Source organism: Copadichromis virginalis, linkage group LG7 (assembly GCF_057382275.1).
Source record: "Copadichromis virginalis isolate Kocher_CV1m ecotype Utaka linkage group LG7, C_Virginalis_male_GT1.1, whole genome shotgun sequence".
NCBI classification, from domain to species: Eukaryota; Metazoa; Chordata; class Actinopteri; order Cichliformes; family Cichlidae; genus Copadichromis; species Copadichromis virginalis.
Genome location: NC_140624.1, coordinates 63081538 through 63102448, shown reverse-complemented (window position 1 = coordinate 63102448; position 20911 = coordinate 63081538). Strand labels below are relative to the sequence as shown.

At 41.9% G+C, this 20911-nt stretch overlaps 1 protein-coding gene across 1 annotated transcript in view; it reads right to left on the bottom strand.

Annotated features, from left to right (window-relative positions):
• grk3 (G protein-coupled receptor kinase 3) overlaps positions 1-20911 on the bottom strand; it is a 74215-nt gene that overhangs the window by 11204 nt on the left and 42100 nt on the right. The window contains exons 5-17 of the mRNA XM_085464671.1: positions 20370-20444; positions 18793-18854; positions 18635-18686; positions 18239-18330; positions 18052-18151; positions 16843-16921; positions 16174-16304; positions 13989-14083; positions 12561-12668; positions 10188-10254; positions 6449-6549; positions 5427-5493; positions 3949-4044 (exon numbers count right to left, since the gene is read on the bottom strand). Coding sequence (XP_085320797.1) covers positions 3949-4044; positions 5427-5493; positions 6449-6549; positions 10188-10254; positions 12561-12668; positions 13989-14083; positions 16174-16304; positions 16843-16921; positions 18052-18151; positions 18239-18330; positions 18635-18686; positions 18793-18854; positions 20370-20444 — 1125 coding nt within the window. The remainder of the gene's footprint in view (positions 1-3948; positions 4045-5426; positions 5494-6448; positions 6550-10187; positions 10255-12560; positions 12669-13988; positions 14084-16173; positions 16305-16842; positions 16922-18051; positions 18152-18238; positions 18331-18634; positions 18687-18792; positions 18855-20369; positions 20445-20911) is intronic.

Here is a 20911-nt window from a genome sequence, read left to right as displayed (position 1 = left end):
AGCTAGTTAGTTTTAATATTACTCTTATTATTCTTTCTGGGTCACAAAATAAACGTTTAACATATTTTCAGGCAAGAATGTAGCTGTGTAAACCTCAAATATCGGCTCAGTTTATCAGGACACCACATATTTTCAAAAGCGCTCCGATGTTTTCGGAGACGTCTGTTACCCACTAGCTCGATAGCTAGCCGGGGGCTAGGTCACTAGCACGGTGAGAACACCGGACTCCCGGCAAATTGTTTTCAAACCCACCGCCGTCTTTCGCTACTCAGGTTAAATATATATGAGTCACTTAGATAAATTAAAAATGTTGTTGTTTGGCTTTTTTTTTTTTTTTTTTTTTTTTTTTTTTTTTAGTATTTTATTTGTTCCTGAGTAAATCGGTTTGTCTGAGATTAAAGTTATAGTTTTTACACAGCTGAATAAACGTCAAGCAGACAGCTGATTATCAGAAGTGTGAGATGCTCGAGAATATACTCCGGTGTCCTGTTATATTTTAGATAGCAAGGAGTTTATTAAACTTCACCGAAACAATCTGCAAATTTTATTAAAATTTAATAAACTATCATCTTGTCTTTATTTTTAGTTAGCACAGACCTTAAACACTTAAAGCTGTAAGCTAATGATAGTTATATAAGAGCATATGTTGCATGGTGCAATAAGCTATAGTTTTACGTCCAGTGGATGATGATCTGATTAGTCGACTAATCGCATAAATAATCGGTGACTAGTCGACTATCAAAATAATCGTTTGTGGCAGCCCTATCAGGAACCTAGGGATAACCTTCGATCCTGCTCTTACATTGGATACTCACGTCAAATCTCTGGTTCGGTCTTGCTTTTATCATTTAAGAAATATTTCTAAATTGAGCCCCATAATAGCTCATACTGAACTGGAGATTGTTATTCATGCTTTTATTTCATCACGACTGGACTATTGCAATTCACTGTTTACATGTCTAAACAAGAGTTCCCTGGAGCGTCTGCAGACTGTCCAAAATGCTGCAGCAAGGCTTCTGACGAAAACATCGAAATACTCACATATAACACCGCTGCTTATACAGCTGCACTGGCTCCCTGTCGAATTCAGAGTCCACGTTAAGATTCTGGTTCTCACATTTAAGGCTCTTCAAGAACAAGTACCATCATACATCATTGAACTCTTACAGCCCTATGCCCCTAGTAGGTCTCTGAGGTCTTGTGGTCAGGGCCTACTTGTTATTAAGTATACGAGACTGAAAACTAGGGGTGATCGAGCTTTTGCTACTGTGGCCGCCAGACTGTGGAATTCTCTTCCTCAGAACTTAAGATCTGCTGATTCACTGATTACTTTTAAAAAAACAGCTAAAAACACATCTTTTTAAAATTGCATTTTGTTAACTTTTGATTGTACTTCGTCTTTTTAATCTGTGTCTATACCTTGTAAAGCACTTTGTGATCCCTTATCTAGAAATGTGCTATATAAATAAAATTTTACTTTACTTACTTAACTCTTAATCAGCGGTCCCCAACCCCCGGGCCTCGGACCGTTACCGGTCCGTGAGTCGTTTGGTACCGGGCCGCGAGAGTTGAGGCTCAGGTGTAAAATGTATGGTTTTCAGGGTTTTTATCGGTTTTCAGCGTTATTTTGTTATCGTTTACTCAGTTTTCCTTGGTCTTTTCAAGTGTGTTATGAATAAATTTTCTTTTTTTCGGTACCAGTACTAGTTTTATTTTGTTGTATTTATCCGCGACACCTTAAAGGCCGGTCCATGAAAATATTGTCGGGCATAAACCGGTCCGTGGCGCAAAAAAGGTTGGGGACCGCTGCTCTCCGTGTTGCCAACTCCTCAGTAAGGAAAATCGCTATTGGCTGTCCTAAAAGTCGCTAGAAGTCGCCAAATGACGTCATCGCCTAATTTGTATAATTGGTCATGCTAATGTAATTGTAACCTACGTTGTTGGAGAGAGAAATAACATCGTGGAAGAGACATAAAGTGAGTGAAAAACGTCCTAAATGCAGTTAGAATTTATTTAGAACTACAAATTAAATTTCTTTTAGCAATTATTGTTTTTTAATGTCACAGTTCCAACCCTGCTCCTTTGGACTGGCAAAAGTGACCCGAAATTGGCGCTCTGGTGGAGTTACTTTGTGTGTGAGAGTGTTTGTTTATAAGTAGTTTTAAACCTTGTGATCCACAAAACAGCATAACAGTAAAAGAAGAATTGACTGCGTTACAGTCAGTGCGGGAGCAGCGGCTTCACTCATGCGCGATTCATTTGCCCTTTGGACGCATAGGTGTGAACATCTCCTGCCCTGATAACAGCGGGGGAGGACTATCCTCCGCCTGGGAGAGCTTTGGCACGGGTGAGGTGCCCACGGCAGCACCCGCTGCTTGTTGAGAGTAAGAGCGATACGCGTTTTCACGTCAAAAAGTCGTCATAAATAAGTCTCCAATAATACCAGAAAAAGTCGCCAGATTTGTCGCTAGTCGCTTTTTAGAAAAAAAAAGTCGCTAAGGGGGTCTGAAAACTCGCTAAATATAGCGACAAAGTCGCTAAGTTGGCAACACTGGCTGTTCTTAATTGTTGTGAAACGTGTTCGAAATGCAGAGAGGTGTGCTGGATTTGCCACACGGAGCAGCGCGAGAGTAAAGCACGAGGGAGGGGCTAATAATCGGCTCAGTCATTTTTAATGATCGTTGAAAGCCCAGATCGTAATCGTGATTAAAATTCGATTAATTGAGCAGCCCTATTGAACACTGAAGAAAATAAGAACAACCCCAGGTTTCTCTTCAGCACTGTAGCCGGGCTGGCAAAAAGTCAGAGCACTGTTGAGCCAACCATCCCTGTAACGTTAACTAGCTTCCCTCAGGCATTATCATCAGAAGGCATAGCATACATATTCACTGCTATGAAGATAACACCCAACTTTATCCATCCATTAAGAAAGATAACACACACCAATTAGTTAAACTGCAGAAATGTCTTAAAGACATAAATACCTGGACGACCTCTAATTTTCTGCTTCTATATTCCAATAAAACTGAGGTTACTGTACTCAGCCCTAAAATTCCTGGAAATATGGTATCTAACCAGATTCTTACTCTGATGGCATTACCTTGGCCTCCAGTAACACTGTGAGGAACCTTGGAATCATTTTTGACCAGGATATGTCCTTCAGTGCACATATAAAGCAAATATATAGGACTGCTTTTCTTTCATTTGCGCAACATCTCTACAATTAGAAATATCCTGTCTCAGAGTGACGCTGAAAAACTAGTTCATGCATTTATTACTTCTAGGCTGGACGACTGTAATTCGTTATTATCAGGATGTCCTAAAAACTCCCTGAGAAGCACTTCACTCTTGCACTGCAGGCTTACTTGTGGTTCCTAGAGTATTTAAAAGTAGAATTGGAGGCAGACCCTTCAGTTTCCAGGTCCTTCTTCTATGGAACCAGCTTCCAGTTTCGATTTGGGAGACAGACACTATCTCTGCTTTTAGGATTAGGCATAAAAACTTCCTTTTGGCTGGATTAGGTGACCCTTAAACTTCCCTTTGTTATGCTGCAATAAGTGTAGGCTGCTGGGGAATTCCCATGGTGCATTGAGTATTTCCTCTTCAGTCACCTTTCTCACTCACTCATGTGTTAATAGACCCCTCTGCATAGAATCATTACTTGTTATTAATCTCTGTCTTCCTTCTCTCTCCCCAACCGGTTGAGCAGATGGCCGCCCCTCCCTCAGCCTAGTTCTGCTGGAGATTTCTTCCTTTTGCACTGTTGCAAAAGTGCTTGTTCATAGGGAGTCATATAATTGTTGGGTTTTTCTCTGTATGTATTATTGTAGGGTCTACCTTACAATATTAAACACCTTGAGGTGACTGTTGTTGTGGTTTGGTGCTATATAAATAAAACTAAATTGAATTAAAATAAACAGAGGAGATGGAAGTGTAAGATTGTTTTACCTTGATGCCCTTGGTGTCCTCTTCATCAAAAGATCCAATGTCAAAAGCATCTGCAGCATTCACCTCTCCCCTTGGAGGGATTAAAGGAGGAGAGTACTGGACAGAGGAAGAGTGGGAGAACAGACACATGGATTTCAGAAGATGAGGCAAAACGTGTAACAAGTGAGAGGACGATAAAAGCAAAACAGGAGTGTTAGCAAAGCAACAGTCCTGTAGTAGTTCTTCCCTCAAGGTAACCATAGCAACAGTAATTGGCATGGACTAATGTAGTCCAATTCAGAGTTAGTCAGTTAGTTAGCCTCCATTAGTTTACCTGATTGGAGGCAAAACTCCAAGATTTTATGTGGCTTTCAGTTTGAATGATATATTAACCCTAACAAAGACTCTGCTCTTTGACCCTAAGTCAAAGGGTCACTAAGGCTAAGGTCACACTGCAGGTCTTAATGCTCAATTCCAATTTTTTGATCAAATCCACTTTTTTTTTTCGGTCTGGTTGTTCACACTGATTTGAAAGCCTACCCACTGAAGTTAGCACTGCCTGCTAACTGCTAACTCCTAAGTAAACATTGGCCCAGCAATGGATGCCAATAAGTCGTAGTTTTTTAGTGAACTGGATGGCAAAAGCAGAGCAACAATTAATGTGGCCAGTTATAGTATGTGAACTGGGGGCAAAAACAGATAAGTTTGTGGCCTTGGAGACAATATGACTCGTCAACAGGTGAGGCGAGTAAAACCTGCTGTAAGGCTGTGAATGAAATAATTACTGTAGAGATGTGAGGCTGATAGACAGAAACAGACGTCACAGACTCATTACTATGGCAAGAATCAGCGAGACCAGGGGTGGGCAATCTCAGTCCACGAGGGCCGGTGTCCCTGCAGGTTTTAGATCTCACCTTGGGTCAACACACCTGAATCACATGATTAGTTCATTACCAGGCCTCTGGAGAACTTCAGGACATGCTGAGGAGCTAATTTAGCCATTTAAATCAGTTGTGTTGGTTCGAGGACACATCTAAAACCTGCAGGGACACCGGCCCTCGTAGACTGAGATTGCCCACCCCTGAGCTAGACTCTTCTGCTGTTGAAGAACCTCACAAAACTCATTAATTTATCGCATGAATAGTTGTGCCTCATCTGATACTGAGTATCAGTATCAGACTTGTGGATATAATGTCATATTCAAAGTGGGCTCAACTTGTCAGTTTTTTTTTCTTTGCTAATCATGACAGCAACAATTATAAATGTACATAACCAGCAGCTACTGCAGCTTTTGTCAGCATAGCTCTGAAGACCTGCTGATGACCTCTCCTGCATTATAATAGTATAGATCAGAGTTGGATACCTTGTGATCGCTGTCTGATCAAACACTGTACATTAATTAGCTTCATCATGGAAACCAGACTTATAAGCTTCCAGGCAAGAAATCCTGAGAGAACAAAGAATAAAGCAGATTCACAACAGAAGTGAACCTCACTTACCTTCTGGAGGTAAACTTGCTGCCAGTCAATGCCTTTGAAAAACTGATGCTCCTTCACCTCAGAGGCTCTGCGTGCACACACACACACACACACACACACACACACACACGCACACACACACACAAAACAGTGTTATTTCTCATATCCACACTAGGTGGCACTGTTTGCCATAATACAGCCCTCTGACAAACGCACACAATTCTGCCATTTAACCCCAAGCAGACAAAGATCCATCCCTTGGCTTTAATTATAAGCTGATGCAAAATGACAGCAATGATCAAATTAGTTATGAACTCAGCTTCTATTAGTCCACTTCATGTCCACCACCATTTGTCTCCAGCGGACTGCAAACTACACCACCCAGTGTTATCAGACTTAATGAGCACATTTAGCAAAATTTGTCTAACTGATGTATTCATCTGCATGCCTGTGTATGTAAACACTGATACATGACAGAGGTTAATGTGAAATTTAGCCTGTGTGTACTTGTGGGGACCAACAGTCACTTATGGGGACAAAGTGCCCATCCCCATGTGTCTGAAGGCCTTTTTGAGGCTCAAAATGTGGTTTTAGTTACAATTAGTTTATGGTTAGGTTTAGGCATTCATTTTTATTGGCTAGGGTAAGCGGCATTATGTCAATTAGGTTACGCTCACACTGCAGATCTTAATGCTCAATTCTGATTTTTTGATCAAATCCAATTTTTTTGTCTGCTTGTTCACACTACAAATGAAATGTGACAGCAAACGCGCTCTAGTGTGAACCCTCAAAGCGGCTCGTATGTGCAAAAGAAGACGTCACACACTAAAACATCAGATATGTATCGGATTCAGTACCACATACAAAAGTGACCCAGGTCGGATTTGAAAATATCGGATTTGTGCTGTTCACACTGTCATACCATGATCGGATATGGGTCAAAAAAGTTGGATTTGATGTGCTTTCGCCTGCAGTGTGAACGTACCCTTAGAGGTCCTCACTAAAATATGAAAATAAGTGTGTGCGGTGCGTGCATATCATACCCACGGCCCTGGCAGCCGAGCCTCTTGGATACATCTCTCTGCAGCAGCCCCTCCAGAAGATCTTTGAGCTCTGCAGTGAAAGAGTCTGGCAGCTCCACATTCTGCGGGTGTAACAGAGAGGAAGGAAAGAAGGAAGGGAGGAAGGAAGGGAAGAGGAGGGAATGAGAGTGAGATGTTTGAACTGAGTAGTGAACTTTGCAGTGAACACTTTGCTTAAAAATAAAATAACATCCAAACTCCTCTGATTACAGACAGGCTTAGATAGCTGATATAAAAGCAACAAACTCAGGGCCAGCACCTCTGCATCTATGGAGGACAGAGTACGTGTAGATAGAATGGTCAGAGTAATTGGTACAGCCAATACATATCAATAAGGCATTATGAAAAAAGTACAACTTACTGAAGCAGTACCTTTTCACCTCACTGATCTTACTGATGTAATATTTTTATGTCACGTTTGCACTGACTACATGTTCAGCTGATGACCTGATAAAGAGGTGAAAGAGTTCTTAAGGTTTCTTTGAAAAGAGTAAATAAAAATGGAATAAGTGTATATACCATTACAGCTGAGGCCACTAAAAACAAAAGTTAAACACCAGTCACCAAAGTAACGGCTGTTATGGTCCACCTTCACAAACTTTTCAACAACAACAACAAAAAAAAACAAAAAACAATCTAGGCAGTAGGAGTATACTCAGTAGTGACCCCCCGAGGCTGGGTCTGCTCCCAGAAACAAAGAAGCCTTTTTTGTGTGCAGGGCAAATGTGTTAACAACTAGATCAGCAATTATACAGCTGTGGTCAGAAGTTTGCATGTACTCATCATGATCACGACTCCATTCTCTCACATCTTTTAATACGTGCTGCTGATAATTCTGCAGTATCTTAACTACGTGTACATCTGCACTGGTTGTGTCAATTTGGTTAAACTATGTATGGGTGGATGACTGGACGTGTAAAGCGCTTTGGGGTCCTTAGGGACTAGAAAAGCGCTATACAAATACAGAACATTTACCAATTAAAATCACCAAAAATGAACTTTCAGAACTTTAGGCAGTTACAGTTGTTAGAAGAGTTCAGTAAAACAAACTAATGAAATGATGTGAATACTAAAAGGCTTTTCCTACATTCACAATATTTGTAATAGCTGTATCAGTTGATGTTTAACACCAGACAAAGTTCAGCTTGAAATGAAACCTGCAGACGAGTTAGTGTCTTTTGCTCCAAGAATCTCTTCCAACTAGCTTTTGGGACTCTACACATGAAACGCGTCCCTGCAGGTTCTGCCCCCAAAAAGGTGAAAAAACGGAGCCGAGCAGCATCCAGAAAGTGTGGCATGCGGTTATACCTCACTTTTTCTCCCCACAGTATAGCACAGCCTTCCCTTAAAAGCAAACTCAAATTTGAAGTTTTATTTTTAACCACCCTTCATTTTCCTCTAAAAGTCTGGAAAGCTCAATGACTCAAGTGTCCTTCTTCTTCTTCTAGTCTCATCTGAAGGCAGAGTGTAATTCATACTCTCTTTTCTTTGCCCTTCACCGGACAGACAGGGTTGATAAGTGGGATAAGTCAACAGCCGTTTTAGCACCTGCCCATTTCTCTTCATACAGCCCCCTGCTACAACCCAAGTTAGCCTCCACCCTTGGATTTTTTTGCTCAGTTGCTTCATGGAGGTGTTTCAAAGTTCAGACATGCCATCTACTGAGATCTGCTCCATTCATCTCTTCCTGTCTTGGCTGCTCAGCTCTCAGCCTTTTCACTGTGCTCTCCATCCTTCATGTTTATGTAATGAAACCATTCATCACGTTTAATAAACACTGGGGCATATAAAGCAGTATTTTTAGTCTGTTCATGGATGAATCGCAATCCTCCTCCTCTCCCAGCCCCTTTCTGAAACACAGATACACACCCAGACAAGGATTAAGAGGATAAAACCAGATTAAGTGGCTGGATTAAAATCCTAATCTGGATTTATTATGATATGAAAGATCATACTTTCACTGTTTAGCAGGCATGCTCAGTGTATGTGAGGGATGGAGCACCGTCACAATTCAACTGTTTCATGTCCTGACAAAACACACAAACAGAGCCAGATCTCTGGCTCCACTCCCCTGTGATGGACAGCTGCTGCAGCTGGCAGGCAGAGAGATGAGTGTCAGGCTGTGGTGAACATTCACATTGTGCTTTGTCACGATGAACCTGCCTGCACTCTAACATGATATGTCGCCTTTGCACGAGTCTGGTGTGGATGTGAGGAGGGTAAAGCAGACATGTCGTGGGTGGGCTCAGCAGACACCATCCATCCCACACGCTCAGCATCAAATTTCTCAGACAGACACTCAGAGTAGACTCCAGTCCTTCTAAGCTACTTTGTGTAATAATAGTTAATTGTGCAATGTTGCCTCATCAACCCCATCTAGCAAACCTTATAGATGCTTGGTGCAGTTACCCAGTGCAGAGTTGAACTTTCACCACCAGGGGGCAGTGTATTAACAGTGGGTGTGTCATTCTGTTTCTGGATGTGTGCTTTTTGTTTTCCTCAAAGGCTTTGTTAAGGAGAGTTTCATAGACCCACAATGCAAACGTAGTATTACACTTAAATCCATCCCAGCCCTACTTCAACTCAGTTGTTATCTCTTCAATACAACACATCAACACTGCTTCACTGAGTGAATGGGTTAAATGCAGAGAGGAATTTCCCCACAGGGATCAATAAAGTATACATTATTATTATTATTAAAATTTTGGCCAAAATGGTGTATGGTGCCAAAGTACCTGGTACCGAGTACTTTTTCAGTACCCGCTCGGCCTAGGTTCCAACAGAGCAACTACTTCATGAAAATCAAAACTGCCGATTTTGAAACCTGGCAACGAGGGAAACGGCCGCACACAAACCAATACAGCGGTCCATGAGTCTGACACAAAGCAACAGACTTAGCAGCAGGTACACCACTGACTCGACATCCTCCATTGTCGTTGTGTTTGTGTCGCATACAACGACCCCAGGTACATTATGTGGTACAACCAAAACTGAGTCAATTAGGTACTAATTAAAAAGAGTTACATTTTCATTTAGTCACACAGTGGAATGATTTTGTTTTAGAGGGACTTGATCTGTGTACAAGTTTGAACCCACAGCAAACAATGATCAAGCTAATGGCTACTTTCGCTCATCCAGCTGTGTTCCTGTAAACAGTGAGCTATTTTACAAGCTTTGCTCCCAGTGGAAGAGTGACAGTGGATACTGCTCCCATTTCTATCTGCACACCTACAAAAAAGCAAGGTCAACAGGCAAAGACACTAAAAGCTGATCCCAAAACTTACATACAACCCTGTCAAAGATGTGCAGGAAAGACTAGCAACAGATTCTGCTCAGGCTGTTTTTTCACAGTACAGTACGTGCGCGCATATATATATATATATATATATATATATATATATATATATATATATATATATATATATATATATATATATATATATATATATATATATATATATATATATATATATATATATATATATATATATATAAAAAAGTGTGTACACATTTGGAATTACTGTAAGCCAAACAGGCCAAACCTAGGTGCTTAGGGTAAAGCAAAGACACACACACACACACACACACACACACACACACACACACACACACACACACACACTCCCCTGTGTGTGCTTTGAGATGTGTTTACACACAGACACCCATGCATCTTCTCTCATGTAGTGTGGATGTATCTTACCATGGTGAGCGTCATGCGGTCGATCTCATGTTTGTCTTTGGTCTTGTGCTGTCTGAAGGGACTGTGCCTAAAACAGAAGAGACAGAGAGCGAGATGGTGACACTGTCGATGACTAGGAACAGCAGAAGTGGAGATGGATGGAGTGAGAAAAGAGGTGTTTGGAAGCAAGAACAAAAAACTCCCTCAGGTAAATTACACAGACGCTGCCAACACACCTGCAGCTTCAAATGCTGACTTGGTAGATGTTAATGAGTGTTTGTGCAGCTGGTGTGGAAAGAACACTGAAGAAAGTAGGAGTTTTTTAATGCTTTAACAGCCGGACGTCCTACACCATCTATCCAACTGGCACTATCAGACTGAATTAAGATTCATGACGAACCATATTTTAGTTTAAGCATTCTAATGTGGCACAGGTTAGTGCATACTGCAAAAATAGTATCCATCCTTTCACACAGTTCACGAGTCAAAGGACTGGATTAAAAGGTTAGGAACACATTAGCTTCAATTAGAACAGAGGCAGTGACTAAAAAAAATAAATAAATAAATAAATAAATTGTCACTTATATTGACTTGGGGGGTGCAGGCAGGGCACCGGATCTGGAGAGAACTTTATTTAGATTGCTTTCTTCTGGCTAATGTTAGCTTCTCTGCTAGCTTCAATGCTTATCCCTACTAGCAGCATACTGTGTCAAGTCAGCTAGTTAAGTTCTTTAACCCTTCTGGCTGGTAAGCTGGCTTGCTCGCTGCTAAAGTTATGAAACAAGTGCAGCAGTAAGTAAGCTACAGCTAGCAGCCTAAGCAGAGAAGCCCAGACCTCCCTCTCCCTGGCCACCTCATCCAGCCTTTCTGGAGGACACTAAGACGTTCCCAGGCTGGTCGAGAGATATAATCGCTCCAGCGTGTCCTGGGTCTCTTCCTGGTGAGACATGCCCGAAACTCCATGTCAACTTATGCAGACCAAGCTCCAGCAGTGGTTGTATAAGGATTGAATGGCCTGTACCAATAGGCCAGACACTCCATGCTCTTGAAGCACCTGGTTTATAGTTTACGGTTGTCGATGACAACCATAAACCAAGATTTTAAAATTCGATCAGCACATCTGGCCTATCAGTCAGTACGTAGATTTGGCGTAACGCCGTCGCAACAACCAATCACAGTCAACATGTTCCCCACTCCCTCAAAAAAAGGTAGTGGTGCGTTGGTGAAAGAAAAAAAAATTTCTCAGAAGCCAGGATGTCCGGATGAGTAAAGCCAAGAACGAAAATGTATCAGCTGCTCAGAAAGAGATAACACTAGAGAGGTAACACATCGTCAACAGTGTGGAAAAAATACAAAAATATGCAAAAGAACGTCTATTAAGCCTGAAGCCAGTCTTCTTAGCCAAAACCCTGTAGTGTGTCAAATTAAATATGGGCATGGAACAGGATGAAAATTATTATTTCAGAGACTGTTCACTAATTGATGGAGTGATATTTTTTTTGGGGGGGGGGGGGGTTGTATATGTATATACATATATATGCCTATATCTAGATATGTGTATGGACATGTCTAGACAGACAGACAGGTAGAGATATAGACACATATATATGTATATATACCCACTTTTGTTGCAATAATGGCTGTGTATTGAGTTACTTAGAGGGGGCAGCAAGCTGTACACTGACTTCTTTACATTGTATCAAAGTGTCATATCTTCGATGTTGTCCCATGAAAAGATATAACAAAATATTTACAAAATTTTGAGGGGTGTACTCACTTGTGTGAGACAGTGTATATGTGTGTGTAAAAAGAAGAAAACAATGATACTGACCACATCTTGCTTTAAGTGGTTTCCAAAAAAAAAAAAGAAAGAAAGAAAAAGAAATCTCATCCAGCTCTGAGAATTTGGACTCTAGTGTTGAAAGACGCAGACAACCTTTGACCAAAGGCCTGCACACTCTTCCTCTTTAAAGTGTTCAAACACATGGATCTGAACATCAATGGATTCACGTCACACTTGCTCTTCTCTTTTGCTCACTCAGGATAAGCAAACCCGCCCAACACCCCCCCCACACACACACGCACGCACACACACACACACACACACACACACACAACTGCTTTTACCGGATTTCTGACCTACTGTACCCAGACCTCTGGCATTTACACACTCCAGATCAAACAAACACACACACACACAGGCTTGCACACAAACAAGATCAATCACACACCAAATAGAAAGCAGGCTGGTGAGAGATGCCGAGAAAGGCGAGCGAGCAGATTCGAAGAGTTTACTGAGAGTGGCAGAGCAGGCTGAAAGCTGACAGGAAGTCAGGACAGTGCAGCAAGGGGGATAGATGAGCTGAGAGGAACAAGTAAAGCCTGAGTGGTTACCCTCGGAGGAGTTTGAAGAGCATGCAGCCTAAGGAGAACCAGTCGGCACTGCTGTCGTATGCCGTCCCCTTCTGAAGAACCTCTGGAGCCATGTAGCCATGAGTGCCACTGCAACAAGCACAGCACACGTCAAAACAATGAATGCAGGAAATTGGTATTTCTCTCAATAATTATTATACAGATGTTCAGGACAGTCAGCCCTTCTGGGCTTATTCTTTTTATTCTATTTTTTTAATCTAGTTATGAAGTACCAATTCATTACACCTCTTTGCAGAAATTCATTTTACTGAAACTGAACCCAATGTAGGCCCTTGTGTTTAGCTTTCATCGTTTGCAGGAGAGTAGAGCTATAAACATCAGCATAAATGGAGCATCAATCATGTAAAATAACAATGAACAGAGCCCAAGATAACATGTCTGAAAATATTCAAATGAATCCAAGAAAGAATATTCGCCAACAATGAACAAGTAGACAGTTAAAAATATTAGTGATAATAACTGTAATGAAAAGATGCTGAATGTCTGCTGCGAGCTCACTGAGCTCCACATTATGATCCATGCAGGGCGAAGCAATTCATTGATGTATTAGGGATCAATCACTCAAGCTTTGCTGCCAGTCTCCATCTCAACTGAGGAGCACGCTGCCAGTCCTGCACAGCTACTTAAAATGTCAACGTGTGATGGACAGCAGTCCACCGCTATGTTTGTGGACCTGACACACAAAGCTTTAAAGGCACCACAATCATGGGCAGAAAACTGATCTTTGAATTGCAACTGATTAGTTAGCGCTGATTTACTGAAGAACACTTCATGTAATAGTGGTGTATCATATATCACCACTCACCCAACCAATATGAAGACATCATTTCAACCCACATCGCTGACTGGATGGACAAGAAGTTGCAGTGGGATGTTTGTCCTCCTCAGCATCTCTTTCTGACAACTCGCTGCCCGAGACATTACAGTGCTGTCTTTTTGCTCACTAACAATCTCCGAGGAGCACATTAATCAGCAGAGTACGCAGCAACACAATGCATTTCCTGTGGTTACTTCATATTCAATTAAAATGTGTTTCACCACTTAAAAAGCTTTTAATGTGAAGCTGCAGCAGCAGGAAATGTTTGACTTGCATTAACAGTAACTTAATACAGCTCCGTTCTTGGGAACTTCACCACAGACTCTTTTTATTTGCCCTTTAATGCATGATCCATCAGGTCGGCACAATCCTCTCCACTTGTCAAAGTGCAGCGAGCTGAGATAGTCCAACCCATTTAAAATGTAATCACTGCGAGAGATGTTCAGAGAGAACCCCGAGCAGCGCCAGCTGTATTTCATATTAATATAGATTTATTTACATTTATGAGCCAGCCCACCCACCTACCCCAAGACACGTAACTGCTGTGCAGAGTTAAACTCAGATGAACTTACACGCTGGCGTGGGGCTTCTTCTTGGAAAAGTCGCAGGCCAAGCCGAGGTCAGAGATACGAACATGACCGTGTTCATCCAACAGGATATTAGCTGGCTGAGGGAGGACATACACATAGGCAGAGTGATGGAGAGGGTGATGGAGAATGTGAGAGATAACACGATAAAGCATAGGATACAATGTTGGAGAGCTAACTAATTCAAGACTTAAGTTACAATTTCCGTTCCCTAGCAGAGATTCTGTGTGAATACAGACAGTAAGAGCGCCTCCTGTCCTGGTTATCCTCTGCCGTTTGGCACATCTGGAGCTCACTCTCTTTCTTTCTGTCCAACGCTGCCTTAGTATTATTTGCATTGAACTGCACTGTTTACTGAAGCACTAAAACTGCTCCCTGACTTCCAGCAAAATATATCCATTATGATGGCAGCCAGTCCAAACAGGGGAATCGGAGAAAAAACAGAGGACAGCTGACAAATTGGTTGATATGAAGCTATGAAACGTGAAGCTGTGGAGGTGCAGCGGTGGGTGAGTGGACTAAGGGATGCTTATCTAAAAAGTTAGAATCCCCCTTTTACAGCCTGAATAGCAAACTGTTATCTAAAGGGAACATGGCACAGGTTCTGATGTGCAGTTAATGATAATCATTGCAGTTTTGGTTGTTTTGATTTTTTAAAACAAAGGATTAAAACTCTGGTGATATTAAAAAATTTTCTGATTGTAAATAAATCCTATGAAGTACAAAATTGTGTTTTCTTGCTTTGTGCGACTCCCGGGAAGTAGAAAAACGCTCAGATGCTGTATGTGGTCATTACCTTTTTAAACCACTCAGCGATTTCCTGAAACAGCTGGTCGCTTCAGTTTTAGCTAAGCCGGACAAATATGTTGAGGGACTATTTTCAGAGGCGGATTTATACGACTGCATGGAATATGAAAGGTGCTGCTTTTACAGATGAACGATACAAAAGACACACATACAAAAAAAAGGATCTGTAAGTTGAAAGTTGAACGTGGAGAGCATGTGTCCAGTGCCCCGCAGTAATAAGCCACAGACACAGATTCTGGTGAGGTGAATTGTTGGACTGATTTAATTCAAGTCCTATATTGGATGATGATATTATATTTATCATTTATTGTCAATTATATTATTATACTCCCGTCCTTTATTTAGTGCTGTGCAAAACACGCTGTTTACTACAATATGTCTTCCATTGCTTTAGATGACTGTTTGCCAGTTTAGCTCATAGCCGACGCAATGGAAACATGGCCTCTTGACCTGTCTCTCTAGCACTTTCCTGCTCTGTGTGTCAGATGTTTAGTTACTCATCGGCCTCCTTTAGAAATAGCAATACTTGTAATGGAATTAACCTGTTTGCAGCTCTGGAGGCTAAGGTCCCTGAACTGGAGACGCAGCTTGCATCGTTGAAAAACCTGCAGCTAGCCAGGCCCCTGTAGCTGGTGCAGCTGAAGGTAGCGTAGCCCCGTTAGCTCTGCCCCAACAGACTGCCGTGAGCAGCCGGGAAAACAGGATGACTGGGTGACGGTGAGGAGGAAGCACAGAAGAAGCCCCTGGTATGCCATCAACCCCATTCATGTGTGTGGACCAAACTCTGCAAATTGGCGATTCTGTTCTAAGACATGATGTGAAGCTAGAGACACCAGCAACCATAGTCAATTGTCTTCCAGGGGCCAGAGCAGGTGACATTGAAGGAAATTTAAAACTGCTGGGCAAGGGCAAATGTAAATTCCGTAGACTTACGATTGACGTCGGCAGTAACACCCGGTTAAGTCAATCAGAGGTAGTAGCTAGTAATCCCCTACACCACAGCTAGCTTCTAAGTTTGTTTGTTTTTTTTCCTGCTACAGATCAGTATACATTAACGGGGCAAAATATTAGGGAAACCTATATGTAATGCAGCTCAGTAATGCACCAGCTGGTAGGACCTGAGTTATTTAGATGGAGGCTGTCCTGAGGGTTTCTTGGATGTTGGGTATAAATTTCACCTCAGTCCACTGTAAATAGATTCCAGGTTATGCATAAAATGAGTCCTCAGAATTTATTGTATGAAAAGCTGCTTTTAAGTTTCTTTTGACAGGAAAAACTCATTGTTGGCCACGTCATGGAATATGCTGATTATAGGAATGATTGTGTTCAGGATGATTTCCGTCTGGAATCAGGGGGAGTCTACCTTGAGGTCTCTGTAGACGACAAAGCGGTTGTGCATGTGCTCCAGACCCAGGATGATTTCAGCTGCATAAAAACGCATCTCTTTCTCACTGAACACGCCGTGCTGAGACAGGTGGTAGTGCAGATCACCCCCTGAACACAGAGAGAGAGAGAGACACACACACACACACACAAACATACACAGTAAGTGCATGACATCAAAACACCTCAGTTTAAATCAATATCTGTCCATAAGTTGTGGTAACCTTCTCGTGGGGGAGAAAATGAAAATCGATGGCAGGCTCTCTATGACACTCTTCTCTTTTCCAGCTGTCTCACTGAGCTAATGATTATCTGTATTCATTAGCATAACTGAAGCTCAAATAGCGAGCAGTGGACACTGTTTGGTGGTGACTGTTGACTTTGAAAGTTGGCCAGTCCTGATCAGGATATACTTAACATTGAGGTGTGACTTCAAAAGGAGGCTGATCTTAGATGCAAAAGAATCTAACACAGGCAGGTGGTGTGAGGCGTCATCAATGAGATCAGAATCCTATCAACTCCCTGAGGGAGGAATGGCCTGAGTGGCGACTGGCAGTCCGAGTAATCCCATCTTTGTGTCTCAGGACAGATTGGACTCGGCAGGAGTTTAATCTAAGGCAGGAAGGAAGGAAGGTGTGGGACATCCTACCGTTCATGAGGTCCAGGATAAAGCACAGCTTGTCAGGCGTGTGGAAGGCATACGTCATACACACAATGAACGGGCAGTCCTGAAGGAAGATGCAGAGAGAACGAGTTTAAAGTCTACAAGTGAACTCCTCCCAGCTAACCTTACTCTTGTGGTTTTCCTAAAATGGGTTATACAGCTAGTAGTGGAAAAAGAACTGAGGACCTTTAGTAAAACACACCCATGCAGCACAAAAAAACGATTTTTAAATCAGAAAGATGGATTTCACTCAGGACCACTGTAGTCTCAGGGACACTGACATTAGGCATCAGGGCTATAAATTGAGGTATCCCCTGAATGACCCAGCAGGAACAGCACAGGCATCGATGATATAATATCATCGATATGACAACAGTTAAAGCAGATTCAGCATGAAGGAAGCAACTTCAGTGGGCATGGGGTTCAAAACGGCTTGCAGGTGTGCAGCAACTGTGGGTAAGCAAAGGGTTAGGGGGTAGGCTAAACAGAGCGTCCAATGAGAGACTTCCTAACTGGATTTGAAGAAAGATGTCAGCTGAGCTTTGCCCGGTGGCCTGTCTGAACTGACACCGCTCTGCAGCTACAGCAGAGATTCTCAGTCTCTCAGGGGGCCTTGTTGATGGAGCACAGAGTTACTGCAGGAATCAAGGGAATTTGAATGAATAGAATTTCTGTAGAGAAAATAAACCGATGATGCTATTGTGCTTTATTTCCCCCCAAAATCAACTTGATCAGTTTTCTTCTTTGATAAATGTTTTTCCTTCTGATGTGGAAATCAAAGTCAAAGTGAGAATATGGTGGGCAATATTTTACTGCTTAAGGTGGAGTCTGTTTAACAGTATGTCATACACATATATTTAACTTGCCCACTCAAGAAGACATGGGCTAAGTGTTAGGGGAGGTGAGCTGAAGAATGGACAGAAAACAAAGTTCTGTTTGTAGTTTCTGGAAGTAGTGTCTTTTTAGAGGAAAATATCTCAGGCTGTTTTTAACCTGTGCGCTCAAACCAAAGCAGTCTGTTCCATACAGGAAGTCTGTGCAGCACTGAGAGTTTAGAATAAGTGGGATCTGTATGAGTAACTATGTTTTACTGGTATACCATATTGCAATGTACTGAATTGCATTTTTAAAAACATGCCGAGTATTTAAGAAAAAATAAAACCTTTGTTGGTGCAAACATGGTGTGTAACTCACCCCTGTGCTCACTAATGACAGCATGATTCTCTCGTTGAGTGCGAGAGTCTCCCCCTGCTTCATTTTGATCCTTTTCTTGTCCAAACACTTCATGGCATACCTGACAATCAGAGCGACAGACACAGGTTACACATGCAGAGGTAACTGCACCGAGCGGTGTGCCTTTCAATACATTTACGGAGCTCACATTTTTCCCGTGTCTGCCTTCCTGCAGCCGTACACCTCTCCAAAGCCGCCCCTGCCGATGATCCGATGCACGCTGAAGTCATTCATGGTCAGCTGAAGGAGGAGAGAGGAGCACAGAGACTTTAACTCAAGCTGAAGAAAAACATGGCCTTCCTCTCAGAGACAGAAAACTCTGGGTGGACGTGCCCGTTTGGTTCAGGTTGCTGTTGCGTCCCACCATCTGAAAAAGCGGATGTCTGTTTCCAGACATCTCAGGATTCTGCAGCTCTGCTGGTGTGTTTCATTGGATGGAGGGAATTGCTAAAGAACCACACGGTTCTTTACAAACCCATTAAGTCGATAAGATAAAAAAGACATAGTCAACTTTTGGGAGAATCCCCCTGTCCCCCATACTCACATGGATGTTGAGCTCCACATTCTTCCACTGGCAAAAACGAGTGAATTTATCACTGGAGGAAAAAAGCAAAATGTCAACATGTGATGTCAGCTACCACCCCCCGCTGAAGAAAAATAAGAGGAAGAGAAACAAAAATAAAACGCATCTAGTATGATTACCTCTCAATGAACTTCTGGAAGATGTTTCCTCTCAAGCTGTCACAGATCTCCACGATGTATGGCTAAAGACACACACACACACACTCTCTTCAGCAAATGTGTGGACAAAAATGCTTTGCAGGTGTATGTGAATTATTTTCCTGAGTGGGCAGGACTGCATGTTCACATACTGTTTCTGAGCCTCAGCCTTGTTTACCTGGTTTGTATTTGTGAGCTAACTTGTTTCACAGAAATGCCCACTGAACATTTACATCTTGTTTGTGACTCAAAGAGTCTTTGAGTTGTTTGTGCAGTTGTAACACAGAGGTACTGTATTACTGCTGCACATACAACCCAAGGACTGAGAAAATATAGAGGAAATACTAACAAGTTGATGTAACATCTTAGAGTCACTGGGTATAATTTTATATCCACAAAATAAGCCATGTTGTAGTCTAAAAGAGGAAGTTGCTGATTAGATTTTCTGAGCTCAAACACAGCTCCTGTCTGTGTTGCTCTGCATGTAATTTTCCTGGGTGGCATTTTAGCAAGCGATGCCATGGTAAAAGTTTAATTACCAACAGCATGAACGAAAACAATAAAGTTCAAATATTGAGCACAGAAGGGAATCTGGTACAACTCAGGTGCTATAGATACTCTTTGACATGGACATGACATGTCAATCACACACGCATACCACACCAGTCAATTAAGAATGGAGAAAAAATAAATAAATCACAAAATAGGTGGTGTTTTTGTGGGGGGATTTTTTTATTTTGGTACATTGGACTGAAAGGTGGAGATGAGTGCTCCTCTAGAAACCTCCACGGGGTTTTCAGAACCTAAGTAAAGCCACCAAAGTGATTTATGATCCTAAAATGTTCCTTCAATACACACACAGTTTTACAGGTATTTTCTTTCTAAGGAGCATGTGCAGTGTTGCATGCTGCTGTTCTGATATTTTGTTTTGGCCCTGTTCATGTCATCAAGCGGCACTTGCCTTTTATAAAAGTCAGTGTAGACCTACAAACTTGTCTGTTAATGAAATGTTACATTTCATTGTGATGCAGAGTGGCATCATTAAAAAAAAAAACAACAACTACAAATATGCTAACACATGCATGACTCCTGCCCTGCTCACAGTCCAGTCATTCGTACTGCCACCTATTCTAAATGCATGTATCAATGCAGCACTAACAAGTTTTGGAAGTTTCATGTTTGTTCTGTTTGACCGTTGAGGTTTTCGAAACCTGACTGAGGAGTTTTTGTCCCAGTTTTATTCTGTCAAGAGCAGCAGGATATCACTGTGTGTCTCTCATCAAACAACTTGCACAATAATAATGGAAGCACCATTTCTTCAGTCACATTTTGGGGTCAGGGCTCCACCAACAGGGTACTAATGGAGTATGTGGGATCAAACACAACAAGTGACCGTTTCCTTTGCAATATATGGGGCAATGAGCTGAGCTGATATAAAAACAAGTAAAAGGTCTACAATCATCAAATCAAACTATTTCCATCCTTCACTTTTTTTTTTCCTACATGTTTAAAAGAGCACAGTCAGACAAGTGCAGCTTCAGAGATCAAATAGTATTTACCTGAAAAAGGTTTGGGGGGACCTGTTTCTTCGCCAAGTGACTCTGCACATGGTCCACTGCTTTCTTAGAGAATGGCTAAGACAAAGAGGAGGAAATAAAACCAAAGGCCATTAAAAATGCAGCATAAACATTTATTTCACTTCTGTTTTTTCTGTTGTGAGCATGTGCGACCCCTACTGTAACGCTGCTGCAGAGAGCAACACCAATATCTGGGTTTGCGTGGGTGGTGGGTGTTTAATAACTTCCTCCATTTAGACAGCCCCAGCATGCACCGTGCTTGCTTTACATCCGAAATTGTTGCCTTGCATGAGGACAAAAGCAGTAGAGTGAGTGTGTGTGTGTGTGTGTGTGTGTGTGTGTGTGTGTGTGTGTGTGTGTGTGTGTGTGTGTGTGTGTGTTTGTTTAGACTTGCTCCAGAAGCCGGGTGAAGAGGAAGAAGCAGGGTGAAGACTGGAGTATACTGTGCTTTACAGGGATCGGGATTGGTCCAACAACAGTATAGTATGGATTTACATCACTAGTAAATTATTAATTGTAGATTA